The sequence below is a fragment of the Micromys minutus genome (genome assembly GCF_963924665.1).
Source record: "Micromys minutus genome assembly, chromosome: 6".
NCBI classification, from domain to species: Eukaryota; Metazoa; Chordata; class Mammalia; order Rodentia; family Muridae; genus Micromys; species Micromys minutus.
Genome location: NC_137975.1, coordinates 48,602,761 through 48,621,291, shown reverse-complemented (window position 1 = coordinate 48,621,291; position 18,531 = coordinate 48,602,761). Strand labels below are relative to the sequence as shown.

Sequence of the window (18,531 nt, the reverse complement as noted above, 5' to 3'; positions counted from 1 at the left end):
TATATTCTTTGTTTCTTTCTTGTGTTGTATAAGTGACAGTGTTGTTTTATCCTTTATTTAGAGGGAAAATGTAAGACAAGAGGAAGAAATCCTGGTTTTATATAGCTTTGTTGTGGTTATTCCAGTCTCTTGTCTCCTTCTTCTTAAATGGCCACACAAGTGCTGAAAGTAAGCCTCAGAGTTCATAAACTATAAGCCACAAATAGGGGATGTAGTAGGTATTCTCCTTGCCTGTCAAGCTTCTGTGTAGAAAATTCTGAATTCTTATCAACTATTCTCAGATTTCATATCACATGCTGGATTTCAGGTGTCAGTGGAATTGAAGAGATGGAGATAAACCATATTAGGAGAAAGAAGATCAGCACTTTATACTTCTGGGTAATGGGGGCTGAATTTTATCAGTCTTGCTTGGAATAAGTAGAATTAGAAAGATAATTTACAAGTGACAGTATCTGTGATAGTTTGAATATGTTTGGCACAGGGAGTGGAAATAAGGAGATGTGGCCTTGTTGGAGTACTTGTGGCCTTGTTTGAGGAAGTATGTCACTGTTGGGGTGGGCAGTAAGACCCTCCACCTAGCTGTCCATGAGTCGGTCTTCTAGCTGCCTTTTGTAGAACTCTCAGCTCCTTCTCCAGCATTACGTAAGCCAGAACCAATTAGTTCTGTTCTTTATAAGAGATGCCTTGGTCATGGTGTCTTTTTACAGCAATGAAAACCCTAAGCAAGGCAATACCACATAAAGCAGCAATTTAGAGTTGCTTTAACAAATGAAAATAAACTTGATGGAACTAACTTTATCTTCAGAAGTCAAAAGTTATTTAGGACATTGACTTTGGGAGACAGTAAATGAGAATCCAGATTTTTACCCTTTATTTAAATATGTGCTATTTTGGAGAAGATGCGAGACCTTTGGAGACACATATACAAGTATACATGCATCTTTCTCATGGTGATCTTAACAGTAAAATAAAACACTCAAGTCAAGTGTTGAGCATGCTCTCATGGACAGCAAATGCTCAATAAATGGCAACTTTTTGTCCTAGCCTCTTATATATTCTTTGATTTTAAGAAGGGCTTGTAACTGACAGCTATTGTATGAATCTCCTTAACAACTATTGAGAAATTACAGAGACTGTTTTAACTGGTGAAACTTCTATTTTTACCACAATCTCCACTGGATTGGGTGTAGGGTGTAGGCTTTACTGACAGGTGGGTCCCCTCTGCCTTCCTCTAGATTTCAGTTCAGCCACCATGAGAACTCATACTCTCGACCAACAAGGTAGCTTTCCTGTGAACAGAGCTGAAAGGACTCTCTTAAGTAGACTCTTCTTTCCTTACGTACCGAAGCATTATCACCTTGCTGCTACTAACGTAGAGGCTGTAGATGCAGTAGACGTTGTTGGGGTAGTTGGTATATGAGAAGGAAGGACTCTTAAGGATTCCAGAAGATACATTGTAGATTCCACCACAGGCTGCAGCAGAAGACAAGGGAATGTGCAGAGGGTAGTTATTAGTCACAACATGAGCAAATCATTTGGGGGATAGTCTAAGCTATGGTTTACTGTCTCCTAACAGAGTTCATATTGATTGCTCTTCAGATGACCTAAACCTTCTTCATTGTGTTTATAAATAAATCTGACTCCTCCAGGGAAGAGAAATGTAGAAGAATATTTGAAGGCACAGTTTGGAAGGTAATAAATTCAGGACAAGAGTGTGAGAACAACAGAAAGAAGGCTTCATGTGTTAGAATGTCTGTCCCTTTACTCTAAATGACTAGTTAATAAAGAGATGATATGTCAACTGGATGCTCAAAAACAGCAGGCAGAACTCTACTTGTGTTCTGTACATAGGAAAGACTGCAGTGCAGAAATCTGAAACAACATGAATTTGGTCCTCTCTGGTAGGGATAGACACACACAAGGTAAAGTGTGAGAAGTTAGTTACTTCTGTGTGTCAAATGCCTCGTTTTCGGGTTCTACAGATTTGTATTTAGTTGTGAAATTATTAAAGTTTGTATTTACACAAAACTGTGATATTTGTCTTCAGTAATTATGAGGATATTTGGGCCACTCCCTGCTCTAACTCGAGCCATTAACAGTCCTTTGCTTTACCCTGTAGTCAACAATATGATCACTACAAAATATAATAATGTTCCATTATGACCATTAAGGTATTGTTTTTACATAGATTTCATCTAGGAAGGGTCAGATAGTCCCACCTAATGCTGGCATTCTTGTGAGCATGTTTATTTGTTTTATGATGCTAAAATTACACGAAGCTTGTATATTTTGATTATGTTTCTGTGGTTACCAGTGAACACACTCCACTAATATCTCCAAGATTAGAAAAAATCTGTGACTGTTATTTAAGGCTTTTGTTTATTTGGTTTTGCCTCATCTCTGCCCATTTACCGGGCTAATTCTTTTCTGTGCCAAGTCTTTATGCATTCAGACCCCTGGATACAGCTCATGAATTAATGTCAGCTTCAGTACCAACTGTTCTATTTTACTTGAGGTAAATTACATAATCTGAAAGTTTATCAGTGCCCGAACAACTTCCATCTCCACAAACTGCCAAGACTTGAAGTCAGTAGCAATAATATTCTTAGTAATAAGGCTTAAAGAGGAGATGAGCCATGTTTGTTATACATTAGGAAACTAAGGGGTAAAAGAGCAGAATATACATCAGGGGCTTAATTATCCAAATTATCCAATTAGTTAATTAGGTAACTAAAAGAACAAAACAAATCCTCTTCTTTTTCATCCAAGAGCAAAGGAGAAGATGCATTCCAGTGTGTTGATGCAACCTGGCATAAAAACATCAGAGAATCATTCTCTTTAGTCCGTGAGGTTCAGGAACCAGATACCTGCTACCGAGAACAAATCATGAGACTCTTTTCATGCATAAATACATGCTTGTAGTCTCTGGAGATGGAAGAAGTACTTTATTTGAATAGAAACTACTTCATTTCCTGCTATTAGCCATCCATGTGGCTAAGCAAAGACAGAACAAACTCAGGAACGGTTTTGTGTGCCTGTTTCACTGAAGTGGCCATGTAGGATAAGAGTCTGTCATAGAACCAATCTCAATTCTCTGTTTTATGTTCAGAGGGTAATTTCAGCCAACATTCAGGGGGAAATGTAAATTTTTATTTTCTTTTTGAAAAATATATTTTAAGATTTATGTGCATATTTGTATGCCTGTTTTGTGTATATTACATGCATATGGTACCCACAGAGGTCTGAAAATTTAAGCTGTCAAGTGAGTGGTAGGAACCAAACCCAGGTCCTCTAAAAGAGCAGCGAGTACTTTTAGCCAACACAGCCATTTCTATAGCCTCTGATGGTTTATTTTAAAGAAAATTATTTTTGTAACTGTGTGCCTAAACTAAGTTTTTTAGTCTTAATGTTTCTGAGCCTTCAAATTGGTGACATATAACCTTCAATAATAACAGAAACCACTTATGTGAATTACACAAGACAAGAAAATTCCAAAGGGCAGCAGCACAGTTACTCACTGATGGTTCTGTAGGAAATCTTGAACCCAAAGTCTGTGGTGTGTGCATCAGAATAGAAGTTGAGTAACACTGGGCCATCCACAGTGAGGGGACGCAAGGCTTCAGAACCACATATGGTCACAAGAGGAGTGGAAGAGAGGCTGTGACCCTTGATGATATGCAAGCCATCATGATCACAGGTTCCAGTGATAGCTGAGCGATCTACAAAGAATTAAGAACAACTAGCATCAGAGAAGAAATGCAGACAAAAGACTCTGCAACTGACACAGAAACTACAAACAAAATTAGAAAATGGTTTTCTATATGGAACTTCAGCTCCACATGAAATATTTCCCCAAGAGACAAAACAAAGCAGACAAGAGAAAGCAGACAGAGCTCAATAATAGGTAAATTTGGTTGTTACTTGGAACTCCCTTCCATACAAAACCATTATGTTTATCCAGGAATTATCAACCAGAGGCAACTTGTCTCTCTGAGGATACTCAATGTGATATCTGAAGACAATTTTTTGCTGTCACATTGGAGAATGAGCTAGAAGACAGGAGAGCTGTTAAATGGGCTTGGACACACAGGGACCATTCCCAAACACTGAGACCTCCTGCCCTAAAACAAAACAAACAAACAAACAAACATAAAGACACATGTAGCCCACAATGTCAATATTGCTGCTCTTAAGAGAAACTTTACACAGCGCCTGGATTCAGATAAGAGTGACCATGAGAAGAGTGTGAGGAATCAATCCCTTGATAGTTCCTGACAACCATTTCCAATGCTCATGCAGAACACCAATTTCAGGGCTTTAGTGATTGTAAAATTTACATCAACATTGTCTTCTACCTTAAAGAAAAGGCATATTCTCACATGCATAAAATAAATAATTCTTAAAAAAAAAAAAGCAAAGGTGTATTCTATCTTCCCTCCCACAAGACAACAGAAAGCAGCTTCGAAAGGCATTAAGAAGATGTTTGCTGCTGTGACACACTTGTTTTTGTAGGTGTCGACTCTTGGAACGTCACAAAAATACAATCATTATAACCTGATCTTTATTAACATAAAGTAGCAGCATCATATGTAAGCAGGTAGACCTTTAAAATATTTTACAAATGTACTCATGAAATGCTAATGAAAATTTTATCATTTCCTGGCTGGTCTAAGCCTTCAGGTCAATAAATTCAACATTCTTGTAACTAAACGTGTTGTAATAAAGGATATGTAAAATTACATAAATATTTGAAGTTTTTATTTGTAAGAACAAGCTTGTAGAGTTTGAGTTACTAGGACTGAGGCAGGAGTGTTTTCGAAGTTTCCCCAAAGGCTCTTGGGCAAAGTTTAATAAAGAATTGAAAAGTGCTTCAGGAGTTGACACTCCCACAACATTTTAAGAATTCGATAGCCTTCCCAGTTCTACATTCTGACCACTCACTGGCAACCAATCTCTGCTCTTTGTACTGTGGTCCTGGCCCCATGAGAATTCTTTCTGTGTGTGTGTGTGTGTGTGTGTGTGTGTGTGTGTGTGTGTGTGTGATTTCTTTATTCTAGACTTTTCTCACAAATGATATCACAGAATATGCAATGGTTTGTGTTTGGTTTGTTTTATTTAGTCAACCTCATAGAAAATAGAAATTTCTTTATTTAGCAAAAAATGTGTAAGATTGTTAAACCAACTATCACACAATTCAGGGAAATGTTACCAATGCTAAATTTAATTCTTAGTCTCACATTAAGTCAGCTTGCTTGCTGTCCATGTATCCTCTCACACTTGAATATACAGAAGTATATTGGCATAATTATAGGTTAATTGAAATTTATAAATAGCTGATTTGTGAGAAAGTATAACAATGACCCTGCATAGGTAAACACACACACACACACACACACACACACACACACACACCTACTTGAAGGAATTTCTATCCTCATCTTCACTAAACATCTAGTGTGCATCAGAAGCCACAGCCTGGCTCACACTAACAACCTTCCTGGACAAACAGCCCTGTCCTTGGAGTTGAGAAATGAGCAGAGCAGTGTGTGTGCTTAGAAACTTTGCCACTGGGGAATCTAAACATGGGGGATGATGCTCACAGAACATATGAAAAGATATTCCATGATGTTACTTTTTGAAAACAGAGTGGATTCTAACCTCACCTACACACTCACTCATTCTGTATGGATTGGATGCCCATTCTGACTCCTAGGATCACTTCTCTCATTGGCCAGTTTATAGAGATTGTAGGTATGTGTGTCTAGTACAAATGGAAATGGGAGTCTGAGGCATTTTGTAAATTTGAGGCCAATCAAGTCAATAGAGCAAGTTCATGGCCAACTTTAGTAGCTTAGCCAGACTCTATCTCAAAACAAAAAGTGAAATAGACCTGGGGACATAGCTCAGTGGCAGATCACTTGCCAGTCTCGGTATACATCCCTCAGTCCAATCCCGTGTGCTTGAAAAATGAGACGCTCTGTTAAAATGGAACAGGCTTCAAATGTATTATCTTTAAGCAATTTTATATGGTGCCCATGTCTTTAAAGTTTTTTTTTTTCAGTTCTGCATGGAATATAAAAAAAAATGGTACTGATGTTCTTTAAGAAGGGAGCCAGGCCTATGACCTCAGTTTCTCTGCAGACTGAAGCAGCAGTTATAGGCATGCTTGATTTACATAAAAATTCAGGACCAGCTTGGGCAGCTTAATGAGACCTTTTTTCATAATAAAGCCATGGGTGTGGCTACAGCTTGGTTGTAGAGTGCTGGTTGCTCATGCATTAGGGCCCCAAATTCAGTCCTTAGTATGGAGATAAAAGGAATTAATATTATTTTTACTTCCATTATATTTCAGAAGATGTGTATTATTATTGTTAAGTGGTGTTTTTAGACCACTCTGTCTACAAACATCTCTCTCATTAACTGGTTGATTATTTGTAATTTGCTTGAGATAAACTGAATCCTTGGATATTATCAAAAGACAAGAGTTGCATAATGGTGGATATATGGGTGCGTAAATTGCTTCAGCCATTATGGAAAAGTTAAAAATAGACATATGCTATTATCCAGTAACTCCACTTCTGGGCATACATCCTAGGAGGAAATGAATCAGTGTGATGAAGACCGATTATTCTTCCATGTTTGTGGCATGATTATCCATAATAGCCAAGACATGAAATCAACCCAGATGTCCTCTGCCTGGTGAATCAAGAGAATGACACAGACAGATAGACAAACAGATAAGACATACAGACACACAAAAGAAGACAATGGAACACTGTCCTATCATTACAAGAAGAACATACTGTAGTTAGTGACAACATGGATGGATTTCAAAGCATTATGATAAATAAAAAAAAATCATACACATGGAAACACTGCCCATAATTTCATTTCTCTGAAATCTAACACAGCTGAACTTATAGAGCAGAACACTGATTACTTAATGCAAGGAAGGACAGATGTCTATCAAAGATCACAGTACTTAAGCTTATATTGAGAAAAGAATAACTTCAAAAAATAATTTGTATAGTATGGAGATTATATTAATAAGGATGCATTATCTGCTTGAATATTACCAAGAAAATAGATTCTATATATAATTGCAATCAAGATAGTGTAAGCATGCTAGTAGATGTTTTAGCTAGCTTCACATAGCCAAGGAATAACTTATCCCTTTACCAAAACCTTTACTAAAGCACCATGTCAACACTGTAGATATATGATTCTTATTAGTTAACTTTAATCAATTTCTGAAAAGAATAAATATACCTTCCAAATGAAAGGACACGAAAGTCAGGATGATCAGAGACTGAGGTTCAGCATCTATGAAGTAGGTGCAGTTCATGTTGTTGCTGTATCGCTTTGGGTAGTTTGGAGAGATGATGTCACCGATAGAGTTGTTGAATGTACGCCCGCATCCTGCAGGAGAAGGAGACCAACATCAGAACATTCACTGTCATCTGTAGTGCCTATTTCATAAGAAGATGTGACTTCCATTTCATGAAGTCTCTAGAGAAACTGCAAATGGAAGAACACTGATAGAAGGACCCTTTGAGTCATAAATCAACATGTGTGCAAAATAGAGATTCTAGAACACCTCGAGGCATTTTAGATGCAAAGTAGTAGATATTTTGCCAAACGATGCACTTTAAATTTCCTGATATTTTTAAGAAGATAAATTATCAAAGATTACATATAGTTCATATAAAGATACAACACAGATGAAAGTGATTTTCCGGCCTGTACTCAGTCTGTTTAGTGTTCGCCTTGCAAATAGAGACCTGAGCTCAGTATTAGAATCCAGGCAAAACCAAAGCCAGACTTGGTGATGTACTTTTGGGGTTCCAGCTGTAGGGGGAGAAAGTGAAGAAGAACCCCTGGAGCTTAGCTGGCCAGCCACTCTAGCATATATAGCAAGGTCCAGGCCAACTTCAGATTCCTCATCAACAAAACAAATCAAAATAGTGGACAGCAATTGAAGAATAGCTGGAACTTGTCCTATGCCCTCAGGTATTCACATGAACACACATACAGAGTGAATTGTGTCTGGATATTACTTAATATTTTACCTGAAAAGTATTATGTTAATCACCTAAGGAGTTTATAAAATGTTTTCTAAATGTCTTACTAGAAAAAGGTTACATTAAGGAAAAATCTAATCCTAATAACGAAGCTAATTGCTTTTCCAAGCTAGTTTAATTTACCAGGCAGTGCTTATCAGATTTGCACATGAATTCCTGGTGTCAGACATACAGATGCACAAGGCAGGTGCAATAGTACACACCTGTACTCCTGGCTCTTCTGGAAGCAGAGTCAGGAGTAGAGGTCTAAGGCATGCCTGACCTTGCTGTATGGGACGTTCAGGGCTAGCTTAGTCAGCTAGCTAGACACTGTGCCAAAACGTAAAGAGTGGCAAGGAAAGGGCTGGGGATGTAATTCTGTAATAGTGCTTGTCTGGAATACATAAAGCCTCAGGTTCAACCACAGTGTTGCAGAGTGAGGAAAAAACTACAGACTAAGACCTTTGCATTACTAAGGTGACATTTGTTTCTATATACTTCTAATTGATGTTACTCGCTGTCCTGAAAATCATGACAATATATGGATCCTTTTATAATGAATGAATGAATTTCTCTCTCCCTTTCCCTTCCTCCCCCCCCCTCTCATCTGAAAATTAAGACTACATCTGAAGTTGGCCACCATTACTCTCTTTCCACCCCTTGTCTTTTTATTCCTGCCCAAAACATCTGTTGAGACACTGTCACCTCCCCAACTCCTTTCCCCAAGCCTTTCCTTGAACAGTGCTTTGCATGCAAACAGTGGACACCGGGTGTGGTTCAGTCAACGCACGGGGCCACAGCATCTCAGGCTTGAACATGGCTACTGGTGCCAGCAACCTCATTTGTGCTCAGCGGAGGACTGGAGCCTTTTGAATCATGTTCGGGTGACTTGCTCTTGAACTCAGTTACAGTAGTACTATCACCCCCTCATTCGCCATTCCAGCCTTCCCTGCCTTTGCCTTATCAAGAGGTTGGCATGGGCAGCCATGCCTGCATCTCACTGGTACTGAAGGAAGGATATTCCCTCAGAATTAGGTGACTTCCCAATATTTCTTCCAGGGACCCCTATCAAGCTAGTCTTGAGGTGGCTCTCTCACTATTCCCCACCTTTCCACAGCAGTTTGGATTCCATTGCTACTTACGGCTAATGAAGGATGCAGAGAAGCCCTGGGCTGGCATCTCTTCAGATTGGAAGACAGCAGTGAAAATGTTTCCTGATGTGACAATGGGACTCGGAGCCACATCCCCACAGCCTGTGGTTAACAGGGTATTGTTGGTATTCAACTTTCCTTCCCAGACCTGTTGGGGCCAAAAACATGACTTAATTCTAACAGTTTTCACCTGTTGAAATTTTTACCATATTTAGGCTAGATAATAGCTGTATTCAATAAAAAGCAAAAGATTAGATTAAGTCACGTGCAAGTCTGGAATTTTTTTTTCTTTTGAGAATAATTTTTAAACCTGGTTTATGGGTGGCTTATCTCATTCTGGCTGTTGTAAGGAGATTGGTTTTGGTTTTGTAGAGGTGGGCAGAGATGTTTTAAGGATTGATCCAGTCACTTCTGATTGGTCTGTTTTAGGCAACCTTGCCTTCTACAAGGGCATTTGGCCATGAAAGTGGTCTCCTCTGGTTGGACAGGAAGTGACTAAAGGAAATAAACCAAGGCTGCACACACAGGACTTCCTAAAACCCTTAGGGATTGCAGACACATACTGAGGTCTCTTAATTCAACCCTATCTGATACCAGTGATCTGTGTCTGCACTTTAGATTTTTGTCAGCCTTGAAATAAATTTATCTATTTTATTGTTTTTTTTCTATTATAATCCTATTGTCAAATTTATGGATTTCTATTATTGTCCTTATTTTTCTTGACTGATGGCTTTGACTTTATTTAAAACAAAAAAGGACACAAAGTCTGTAGTGTTATCAATTCACTTTTCAACTAGAGTTTTTGCCATAATCTATATACTTGAATGGTGTTCTTTTCATTGATTCCCTTCTGTGTGCTTTTGAATTTCCTTTGAGATTTCTTTTGATTTCATCTTTAACCCATGGGTTATTTTAAGGTGTTTAATGTCAGTGTATTTAGAGATTTGAGGACGTCTTTTTTGCCAACACCCTCTCTGAAGTTTCAGGCTGACCAATGGCAGTAATGAAAGTTTTCCCTGTCAAGCCCCGTGTGCACCTTTCTCCTGTAACTTTTCCACAGCCAGAGTGTTCCAGTCTCTGAAGTGAATTGCTGTCCGTGACTCAGGCCCTGGAGGCCAAGTACTCTCTTCCACACACGTGCAATCCTCGGGTAGGCACCTTGCCTGGGAGGTCTCTCATTCAGAAGTCCCCAGCCAGTGGCATTTCCAGGCACCTCTGCCAAGACCTCTCTGTGAGAGGAAGGGAGGGAGTTGGAAATGGTTTCCTCCACTCTTAAGTCAGGACTGAGTATTGTCTGCCTTTTTGGGGGGCTCAGGCAGTCACTTACCTGTCCTCCCTCTATGCCGACCACTTGACCCTCACCAGGTGCTTAGCGAAAAGTAAGATGGGAAGAACCCATGGTTTTGCTCCCTTTACCCCTTGACAGTGCTGTTTCAGGAAGCAATTAAACACTTGAGTTCTACATTTACTCTGGCTAGTTGTTTGAGCTGACAGTTTACTCTGATGTGTGAAGGTCAGCTCTTTTTCTACTACTGCCTTTATCCCTTATCCTGTTACAGAAAATATTGTCTACAGTTTAGTTCTTTGATATGTTGAGTGTTTTTTTTTTTTAATCTTAGCATGTGTTCCGTCCTGGTTTGTGACAAAGACATCGAAATGCATAGGCTACAGCTGATGCATGGTTTCTTTTACATCTGCCCATGGGTCCTAATGCTTCAAGGTCTCAGAGCTCACGTGAACCCTGGTGAGCTGTCTAGCTGGATGCCCTATGAGTTACTGAGGAGAGCAAGTGCGGAAGTCATAACCCGACTGGAAAGCCATCTTTGTGGCTCTATCTAGTTTTGTTTCTCATCTTCCCAGGTTCTATTTCCTCATGAATGAGCATTTAGACTCATCTCATCTTTCTGAGAGACTGGTTGTTTTATTCTACAACAATTTATTTTAGCTTTGAACTCCATTTTAGCAGGTGTTAGTATGGCCAGTGCTGGCTTTTCAAATTAATGTTTCCGTGTTTTATCATTTTATATCCTTTTCTTTCAACCTACCTGTATGGGCTCCAACCTGTCTATTTTAGTTGGTGTAACTAAAGTTATTTAAATGACACACACACACACACACACAAACACGTTATGTTTCAATTTTTCTGCTTACATCATTTTGTTTTCTTCCTCTAATGCTTGATCCACGGTGTTATTTTCCCTTGATATATGTGTGTGTGTGTGTGTGTGTGTGTGTGTGTGTGTGTGTGTGTACATATATGGAGAGAGAGAGAGAGAGAGAGAGAGAGAGAGAGAGAGAGAGAGAAAGAGACAGTGTTTCTCCTAGGTCTTCCTATCCTTTGCCTTAGTTGTTATTGCTCTCGGTGTTAAAATGCATATGCATAACTACTCAGGTTTATCCCAACATTCACCTGCGGCCATTTTGAGGGGAGTGTGGAAGTGCAGCCTGCACTGAGTTGCCTTTCTCACTTTTCATTGTCAGATACCATTATAGTCTTTTGTTTAAATGACTAAGTATAAGTCATAAACTTACATGGGAAGGTATGTTTTAACTGATGCATACATTTCTGCTCAGTCCTTCATTCCCTCCTTCCCCCTTGTACTCTCTCCACTCCATCTTATCTAGTTTGAATATGTTTCTCTTAAACAATCTTGAAGGGTAAGTACCTTATGGATATTTTCTATTAGGTTTCTTTTGTATGGAAACTTTTAAAGTCTTTCTTGCACATTGAGTCATTTTTTCAGATGCTAAATTTGGTTGCTGACAATTCTTTTATTTCAGGACTTCATTATTTCTTTGACTATCTGTCAGATGAATTGTTTTCTTTCCTTCTAAAAGTACTGTGATAGAACTGTTGGGTATTGTGTTATTGTTCATGGGCCACTAAGGCTCTGTTCATGTTCTATTGCTATTTTAAAGTCAGTTTTCTCTTTATTGTTCCAAGCAGTGACTTTTGTTGTTCTGTTTCCAAACTTATGATTCTTGCTCTTGTCATCTCCTCTTAACTACTGAGATCAAACAGGTATTTCTATTGGAAATTTTTTACTTCTATAATTTGCTTTTAATAACACTGATTTTAGTAACACAATCTCTCATTGTAACACTGTCTTTGAAGGTTTTTATTACCTATTTGTCATGACAAGGCTTTAAAGAGGACTCTTTGATGATTCCTGAGGAGGTTTGATGACAGCAGTATTGACATTTGTGTCACATATGTCCAACATCTGTGTCATCCCATAGTTGATATAATGTGATTAGTTTTTCTCACTCAAAGTGTAATAGTCTTTGATTGTCTAGGATGGGTTGTTTCCTCCTTCTTATGACCTAAGCATATTGTTACACGTGTTAATAGGCTGAGTTCTATTTCTGTGTTTTATTTCAGGACAGTGTCACGTGTTTATGTTCAATGTATAATTTTGCACATACTCCTGGGTTCTGTTTCTAATGGTGATTGGATTTTCTGAAGATCTGTACTATACTTTTCTTCACCTTGGTTGTTAGTGAACTTCTGGGATGTTACTCGAATTTCTTTCCTTTTATTCATTTATTTATTTTTAAGTCATTTATTTTATGTATATGAACACACTGTAGTTGTCTTCAGACATACCGAAGAGGGCATCAGATCCCATTACAGATGGTTGTGAGCCACCATGTGATTGCTGGGAATGGAACTCAGGACCTCAGAGAAAGCAGTCAGTGCTCTTAACCACTGAGCCATTTCAGACAGTGTCTCATCTAAATCAGGTTGTCCTCAAACTTCTTATGTAGCCAAGAATGAGAATGGACACCCTGGTCCTCCTACCTTTACCTCTTTGTTGGTAGAATTACATGTGTATAAAGTTAGGCCTAGTCTAGTTAATGCTTCCTAGGTCCACAGAGATCCTTTCGAGTGTTTTTACCTCTGTGTATGTTTCCATCAAAGAGAAATGGTTGAGTAAACTTTCCATAATAGTACCCTAGTAGGGAATAAGAACAACATCTCTGATTTTTCAAACAAAGAAAGGTTTTGGACTGTTTACCATTCTGTCTACCTTTCCTATTGTCTCTACAAAGAAAATAGTCTTTGACCCAAAGACACCAAGGACCTGCCCACTCCAGGGAGTTTGCTATTCCTGAGTCTCTTTACTCATGACTTCCATCTATAATGTAGCATCCTTTGGCATAAACAAGACTTTTATAATACAATCATTATACCATCGCCAATAAAATGTCTCAGTAAAATATAGTGTTTCTTCTGCTACTTATTTTTTTGGCAACTTTACCAATTGTTCTCAATTTTGGTTGTCACTGGGCTTGTCTGACACTGTCAGAGGAACTTCTGTCCAGAGGAAGAATAATTCCAAGTTGGTTTTCCAGATTACCTTTTTCCCATTCAGAAATATTTATAAGTCTTCTTTGAAGCTTGTACACTTCGCATTGGCTCATCTTATGGAAAGAGAGCTCTCTTATTTCATGAGAAAAATGCAATTAAGGGGATTGTATATTAAACCCATTTTATTATGTGCATATTTTGTAAGTATTAGACTTTCATTTAAGTAGGAAAAATAGATCAATGTGATATAAAGCAATTTGGGAGATAATATGAAATAATAACTGATTTTAAAAGAACATTTCCATTCATTAGGCAATTTATATAGTCCAAAGTGCTAGGTAGTATTTATGAGATTATGTCATATTATTTCTAATGTTTAAAACAACTCTACTGAAGTAGGGACCATTATCTTCACTTTATAGTTGAAGCCAAAATATTAAATTGAATCATAAAAATTCATGTAGGTGGTAAGTATGAGAGAGATGAATATATTTCCTGCTAATAGGACCTGAACCTTTACACTAAAAGGCAATAGTATCCCCATGACACAGCTAAAGTGAACTTACAATACAGTATGTCATGGAAATAGAAAGTACCAATCAATGGTGTGTGAGCATAGAAACTGCTTTAGAGGATAGCTGACTATCTACTTTCCTTTTTGCCATCCTTTTTTAAAGTGGGTCTTTCATGGTTGTTTATACCATGTGGACTCTGATTATCCAGAATAAAGGTTGTTGTTGACTATTCCAATCTCCTGTAATTTTCATAGTATACACTAAATTTTCCTCATGATGAAATTAACACTATTTGTACTTTATTTTTGGAAAGGAAGACAAAGATAAGAACAGAACGAGAAGGCACAAGGAGGGAAAGGAGGAGAGAGGAAGGAAGAGATGAAAGAGGAAAGGAAAACCCATCCATCAATGCACATGACAATACCAGCCAACCAGACCCTCCAGAGCTCCCAGGAACTAAACCACCAACCAAAGAGTACACATGGAGGGACCAATGGCTCCAACTGCATATGTAGCAGAGGATGGCCTTGTTGGGCATCAGTGGGAGAAGCCCTTGGTCTTGTCAAGGCTTGATGCCCCAGTGTAGGGGGATATCAGGGCAGGGAGGTGGGAGAGAGTGGGTGGGTTGGGAGGGGAGCTCTCTCATTGAAATAGGGGGAGGGGAAGGTCAGATGGATGGGGGCTTTCTGGAGAGGAAACTGGAAAAGGGGATAACATTTGATATGTAAATTTAAAAATGAAAAAAAAAAAGGTCAGAGGAAAGTTTTTTTTTTTTTTTTTTTTTTTTTTTTTTTTTTTTTTTTAATTTAGTCACTCTGGCCTGACCACCCAGATGGAAGACTACAAGGACAACATGTACTCTAGGGTTCAAATCTTATGTTCTAACAGCTGAGGTTTCTTCGTTTTATATCTAAACAATTCAAGCAGCAAAAGTCTACTCTCTCCTCTGTGAGAAACAACTTTTGGGTCCTCTGTAGCCAAAATGCTCCCATCCCCACAAGTAGGTGAACAAAGGTGTGTACCAACCTTCACAAAGCTGTTTTGACACCGGCCATGACTGCTGGGGATATGGAAACTGCTGTCAAAGCTAATCTCCCAGTGTCTGCTTTCGTGAGTGATGGCTGTCCAGGAGCATCTGCTGTTGTCTGGGAATGTCCCAGGCCAATGAGGAGATTTGATTGTACCATTATCAGAGTGGATTGTTCCACCACAACCTGAAAATTTTCCATGGGAGGGAAAAAACATCAGTCTTCCAGATAAAATATCAACGTTGGAAACCAAAGCTAGCTAGAGAACATTTCTACATGTGAGATCATAACTCATATTTTCTTATATCTGACTCATCTTTGAGCCAGGGACTAAGCAGGAGCCCAGTATGTGAAGGGCTGTAAGTAGATGATGAATCTATCACACCCACGCTTAACCCATCGGAAGTCACTTGATCTGAGCCTTACAGATCATAGCAGATAATCTGCTCCCATTCTGTCTCCAAACAATAATCTCTTCTACTTTCTTAAGACTGTGTAGTAGGTAGATATCCAGACCACACTCGCTCTACATTTTCTTAGGATAAACACATGAGAGTACATGTATATGAGACTTTGAAATTTTAATTTACCATGGTAAACTGAGGAAATATGTTTTTTAAACTGGAAAAGGTCCTCCTACTAAACAGTCTCACTCATCCATACTGAAATTGATTTATGGTTCTGAATAAATCATAGGGATATAAAGAAAGAAAAGTTTAGGATTATTTTTATAAGCTTTAAAACACACCTAAGATATGACAAAGAAAAGAATGAATTCAGAACAGAGTGAAGTTAAATTAAGGCACACTTGATTTGGAGCCAGTGGTTCTTCTGATGAACTTTGGAGAAGCTAATGGTTCAATGAGGAGTTGGACTCATTCTATAGAGATTTTTATGTTAACCAACTCGGTGATGAAAAACTGTCCTGAGGGGGTTTAGATTTACTAAAAACTTGAAAAACTATCTAATACGAGCACCTATAGTTTCTGAGACTTTTCACAATGTTCATATTTTATAGGTGTAATGCTACTTTAAAAATCATATCCCCCTCCCAAATTACATCTTTTATGTTATTTTGATTCAGAGTCCATAGTAGCCCTTATTTTTATTCTAAACACAAATCGCATCTGTTTGTCTTTATCCTCAAACTACTCAATAAAACACCATTTCTCTATCTCTAGGAACAATATATTAACCAAGATTCTTCATAATGTAGACTCTGTCTTATCTCTTTGAAAATTCTTCTTGTTAGCTGAGAGTGAGACTATGTAGCATATATGTATACATATATGTATACATATATGTATACATATATGTATACATATACATATACATATACATATACATATACATATACATATACATATACATATACATATACATATACATATACATATACATATACATATACATATACATATACATATACATATACATATACATATACATATACATATACATATACATATACATATACATATACATATACATATACATATACATATACATATACATATACATATACATATACATATACATATACATATACATATACATATACATATACATATCATTTATGTTTTATTATGAATTACAAATAATCTAGAGATAATGTTTTCTGGAGGATATTCATACATTACACACAAATATTACGCCTTTTTTTTTTTTTACAAGAAACTTCAGTACTTGTAGATTTGGGTATTTAGAGGAGTCCTGGAACCTACTCCCCTTCAGAAATGACTATACTTCAAGCTAGTAAAGAAAAGAAAAGACTCACTGGAATAAAATGCTAAATATAGGGAAGATATATATATATATATATATAATTTTCTTTTACCTAGAGTGTTTGTTTCCCATGTTGCATAAAATCCACGACTTTGGCCTTGATTGTTTGTGTTAAAAGTCACTACAAGCTGGTTGGAACCAGACTGTACTGGCCCAGGGACTGACCATCCACAGTATCGACCTATGACAGGCGATCCTGGGGTATGACCATTCCTGACAGTGACTGAGTCTGAAGCGCAAGTTGGATGGTCCTCAAGATGAAAGTCACTAAATTTGAGCTGTGGAAGAGAAGAGACACAGTGAGCCACTCGAGCTGGAGAGGAGCCACCCTCCCTCCAGGCAGACGGACTTTCTACAAATGATTTCATTTTGTTGTAAGTCATGTGGTTTTCTATTTCTGGTTCTTTGGTCACTCTCTCATCTCCCCTCTGTTTTCCTTATTAAAAATTCTCTTGTGAATTTATAAGGAGTTTAGTTTTGTCCAGGAAGTGGAGTCATTTGGGGGAAACCCAGCATCCTGTTAGGCTAAAATGACAGTTCCTGACATTACTGAATCCACTTCTTTCCTGGAGGCCAAATTATCTTCTACTAATTTTTACTAACTTGAGAAAAGATAACATTCTTCATTAAGTGTATGTACTTAAAACAAAGAATTGTATAGAAAAAAAATATCTGATTATAGACCCCAAAGTAATAAATAATAACGAAATAATAATAAAAAAGTAAATAAGTAATCACTTATTTACACAGGCATACATAGACAGAAACACACATGTGCATGCACACACACATGCATGCATACACCCACTCTTAAATACACATACACTCAAACTCTTACCCACTGACACAATTCACACACACTCCTATACACATACTTGCACACACATACATGTATATGCATGCACATACCACTCACACATATACTCACATACTCACACTCTGCTCACACACAGTCATAACACACATACACTCAGTCTTATGCACTCATATACACTAACATACTCACACACTCATACACACATGTATGCACACATCTTCTCACTCCCCACACACACTCACACACTCACACTCCTATACATTCTTATACAATGTTACACACACACACACACACACACACCAATTCCCTGATTCAGTCTTGCCAACATTTAACCCAGTTGTAAGAACTCACCGTGATGGTGTGCCCTTCTGGAGCTTCCAGCAGCCATGAACACTGGGTCCAGCTTCTGTACAAGTTTGGATAGTTAGGACTTGAGATCACTCCGTTCTCACCTGTCTGTATTCCACCGCAATCTGAAATTAGATTTGTAAACCTCTAAATATGAGAGAAGAAAAAACTCAGAGCCGACACAATATGCAACTATTATTACCAAACTTTCAGGTAAAAATACAATCAGTTAAGCAGTCAATCAAGAATACAAACCTTAACAAGAACAAAGTGGGCTAGAATAACAGAAACAAATGATCTGACTCCCAAATAGTGTGCATCAAATAGATTTCCATAGTAAAGACAGCCTCAACTTACAGAATATAGAAGATTATCTTTGCTGCAAATAAAGAGTACTTATCCATAGTATATAGCTAGGAATGTGCTGTATAAAGTTTAAATAACTTTGTTTTCCTTGAGAACACCAGACCATGAGAATATAGGTACCCTGAAGAAATGATGTGCCTCACAGTCAA

The 18,531-nt window shown here is 37.9% G+C and overlaps 1 protein-coding gene across 1 annotated transcript in view; it reads right to left on the bottom strand.

Moving 5' to 3' along the window:
• The window catches only part of CUBN (cubilin), a gene marked incomplete at its 5' end in the record, with an annotated part of 201,706 nt that overhangs the window by 25,685 nt on the left and 157,490 nt on the right, over window positions 1–18,531 (bottom strand). The window contains 7 exons of the mRNA XM_080917996.1: window positions 1,344–1,473; window positions 3,519–3,719; window positions 7,270–7,419; window positions 9,203–9,359; window positions 15,065–15,252; window positions 16,904–17,129; window positions 18,020–18,141. Coding sequence (XP_080774122.1) covers window positions 1,344–1,473; window positions 3,519–3,719; window positions 7,270–7,419; window positions 9,203–9,359; window positions 15,065–15,252; window positions 16,904–17,129; window positions 18,020–18,141 — 1,174 coding nt within the window. The remainder of the gene's footprint in view (window positions 1–1,343; window positions 1,474–3,518; window positions 3,720–7,269; window positions 7,420–9,202; window positions 9,360–15,064; window positions 15,253–16,903; window positions 17,130–18,019; window positions 18,142–18,531) is intronic.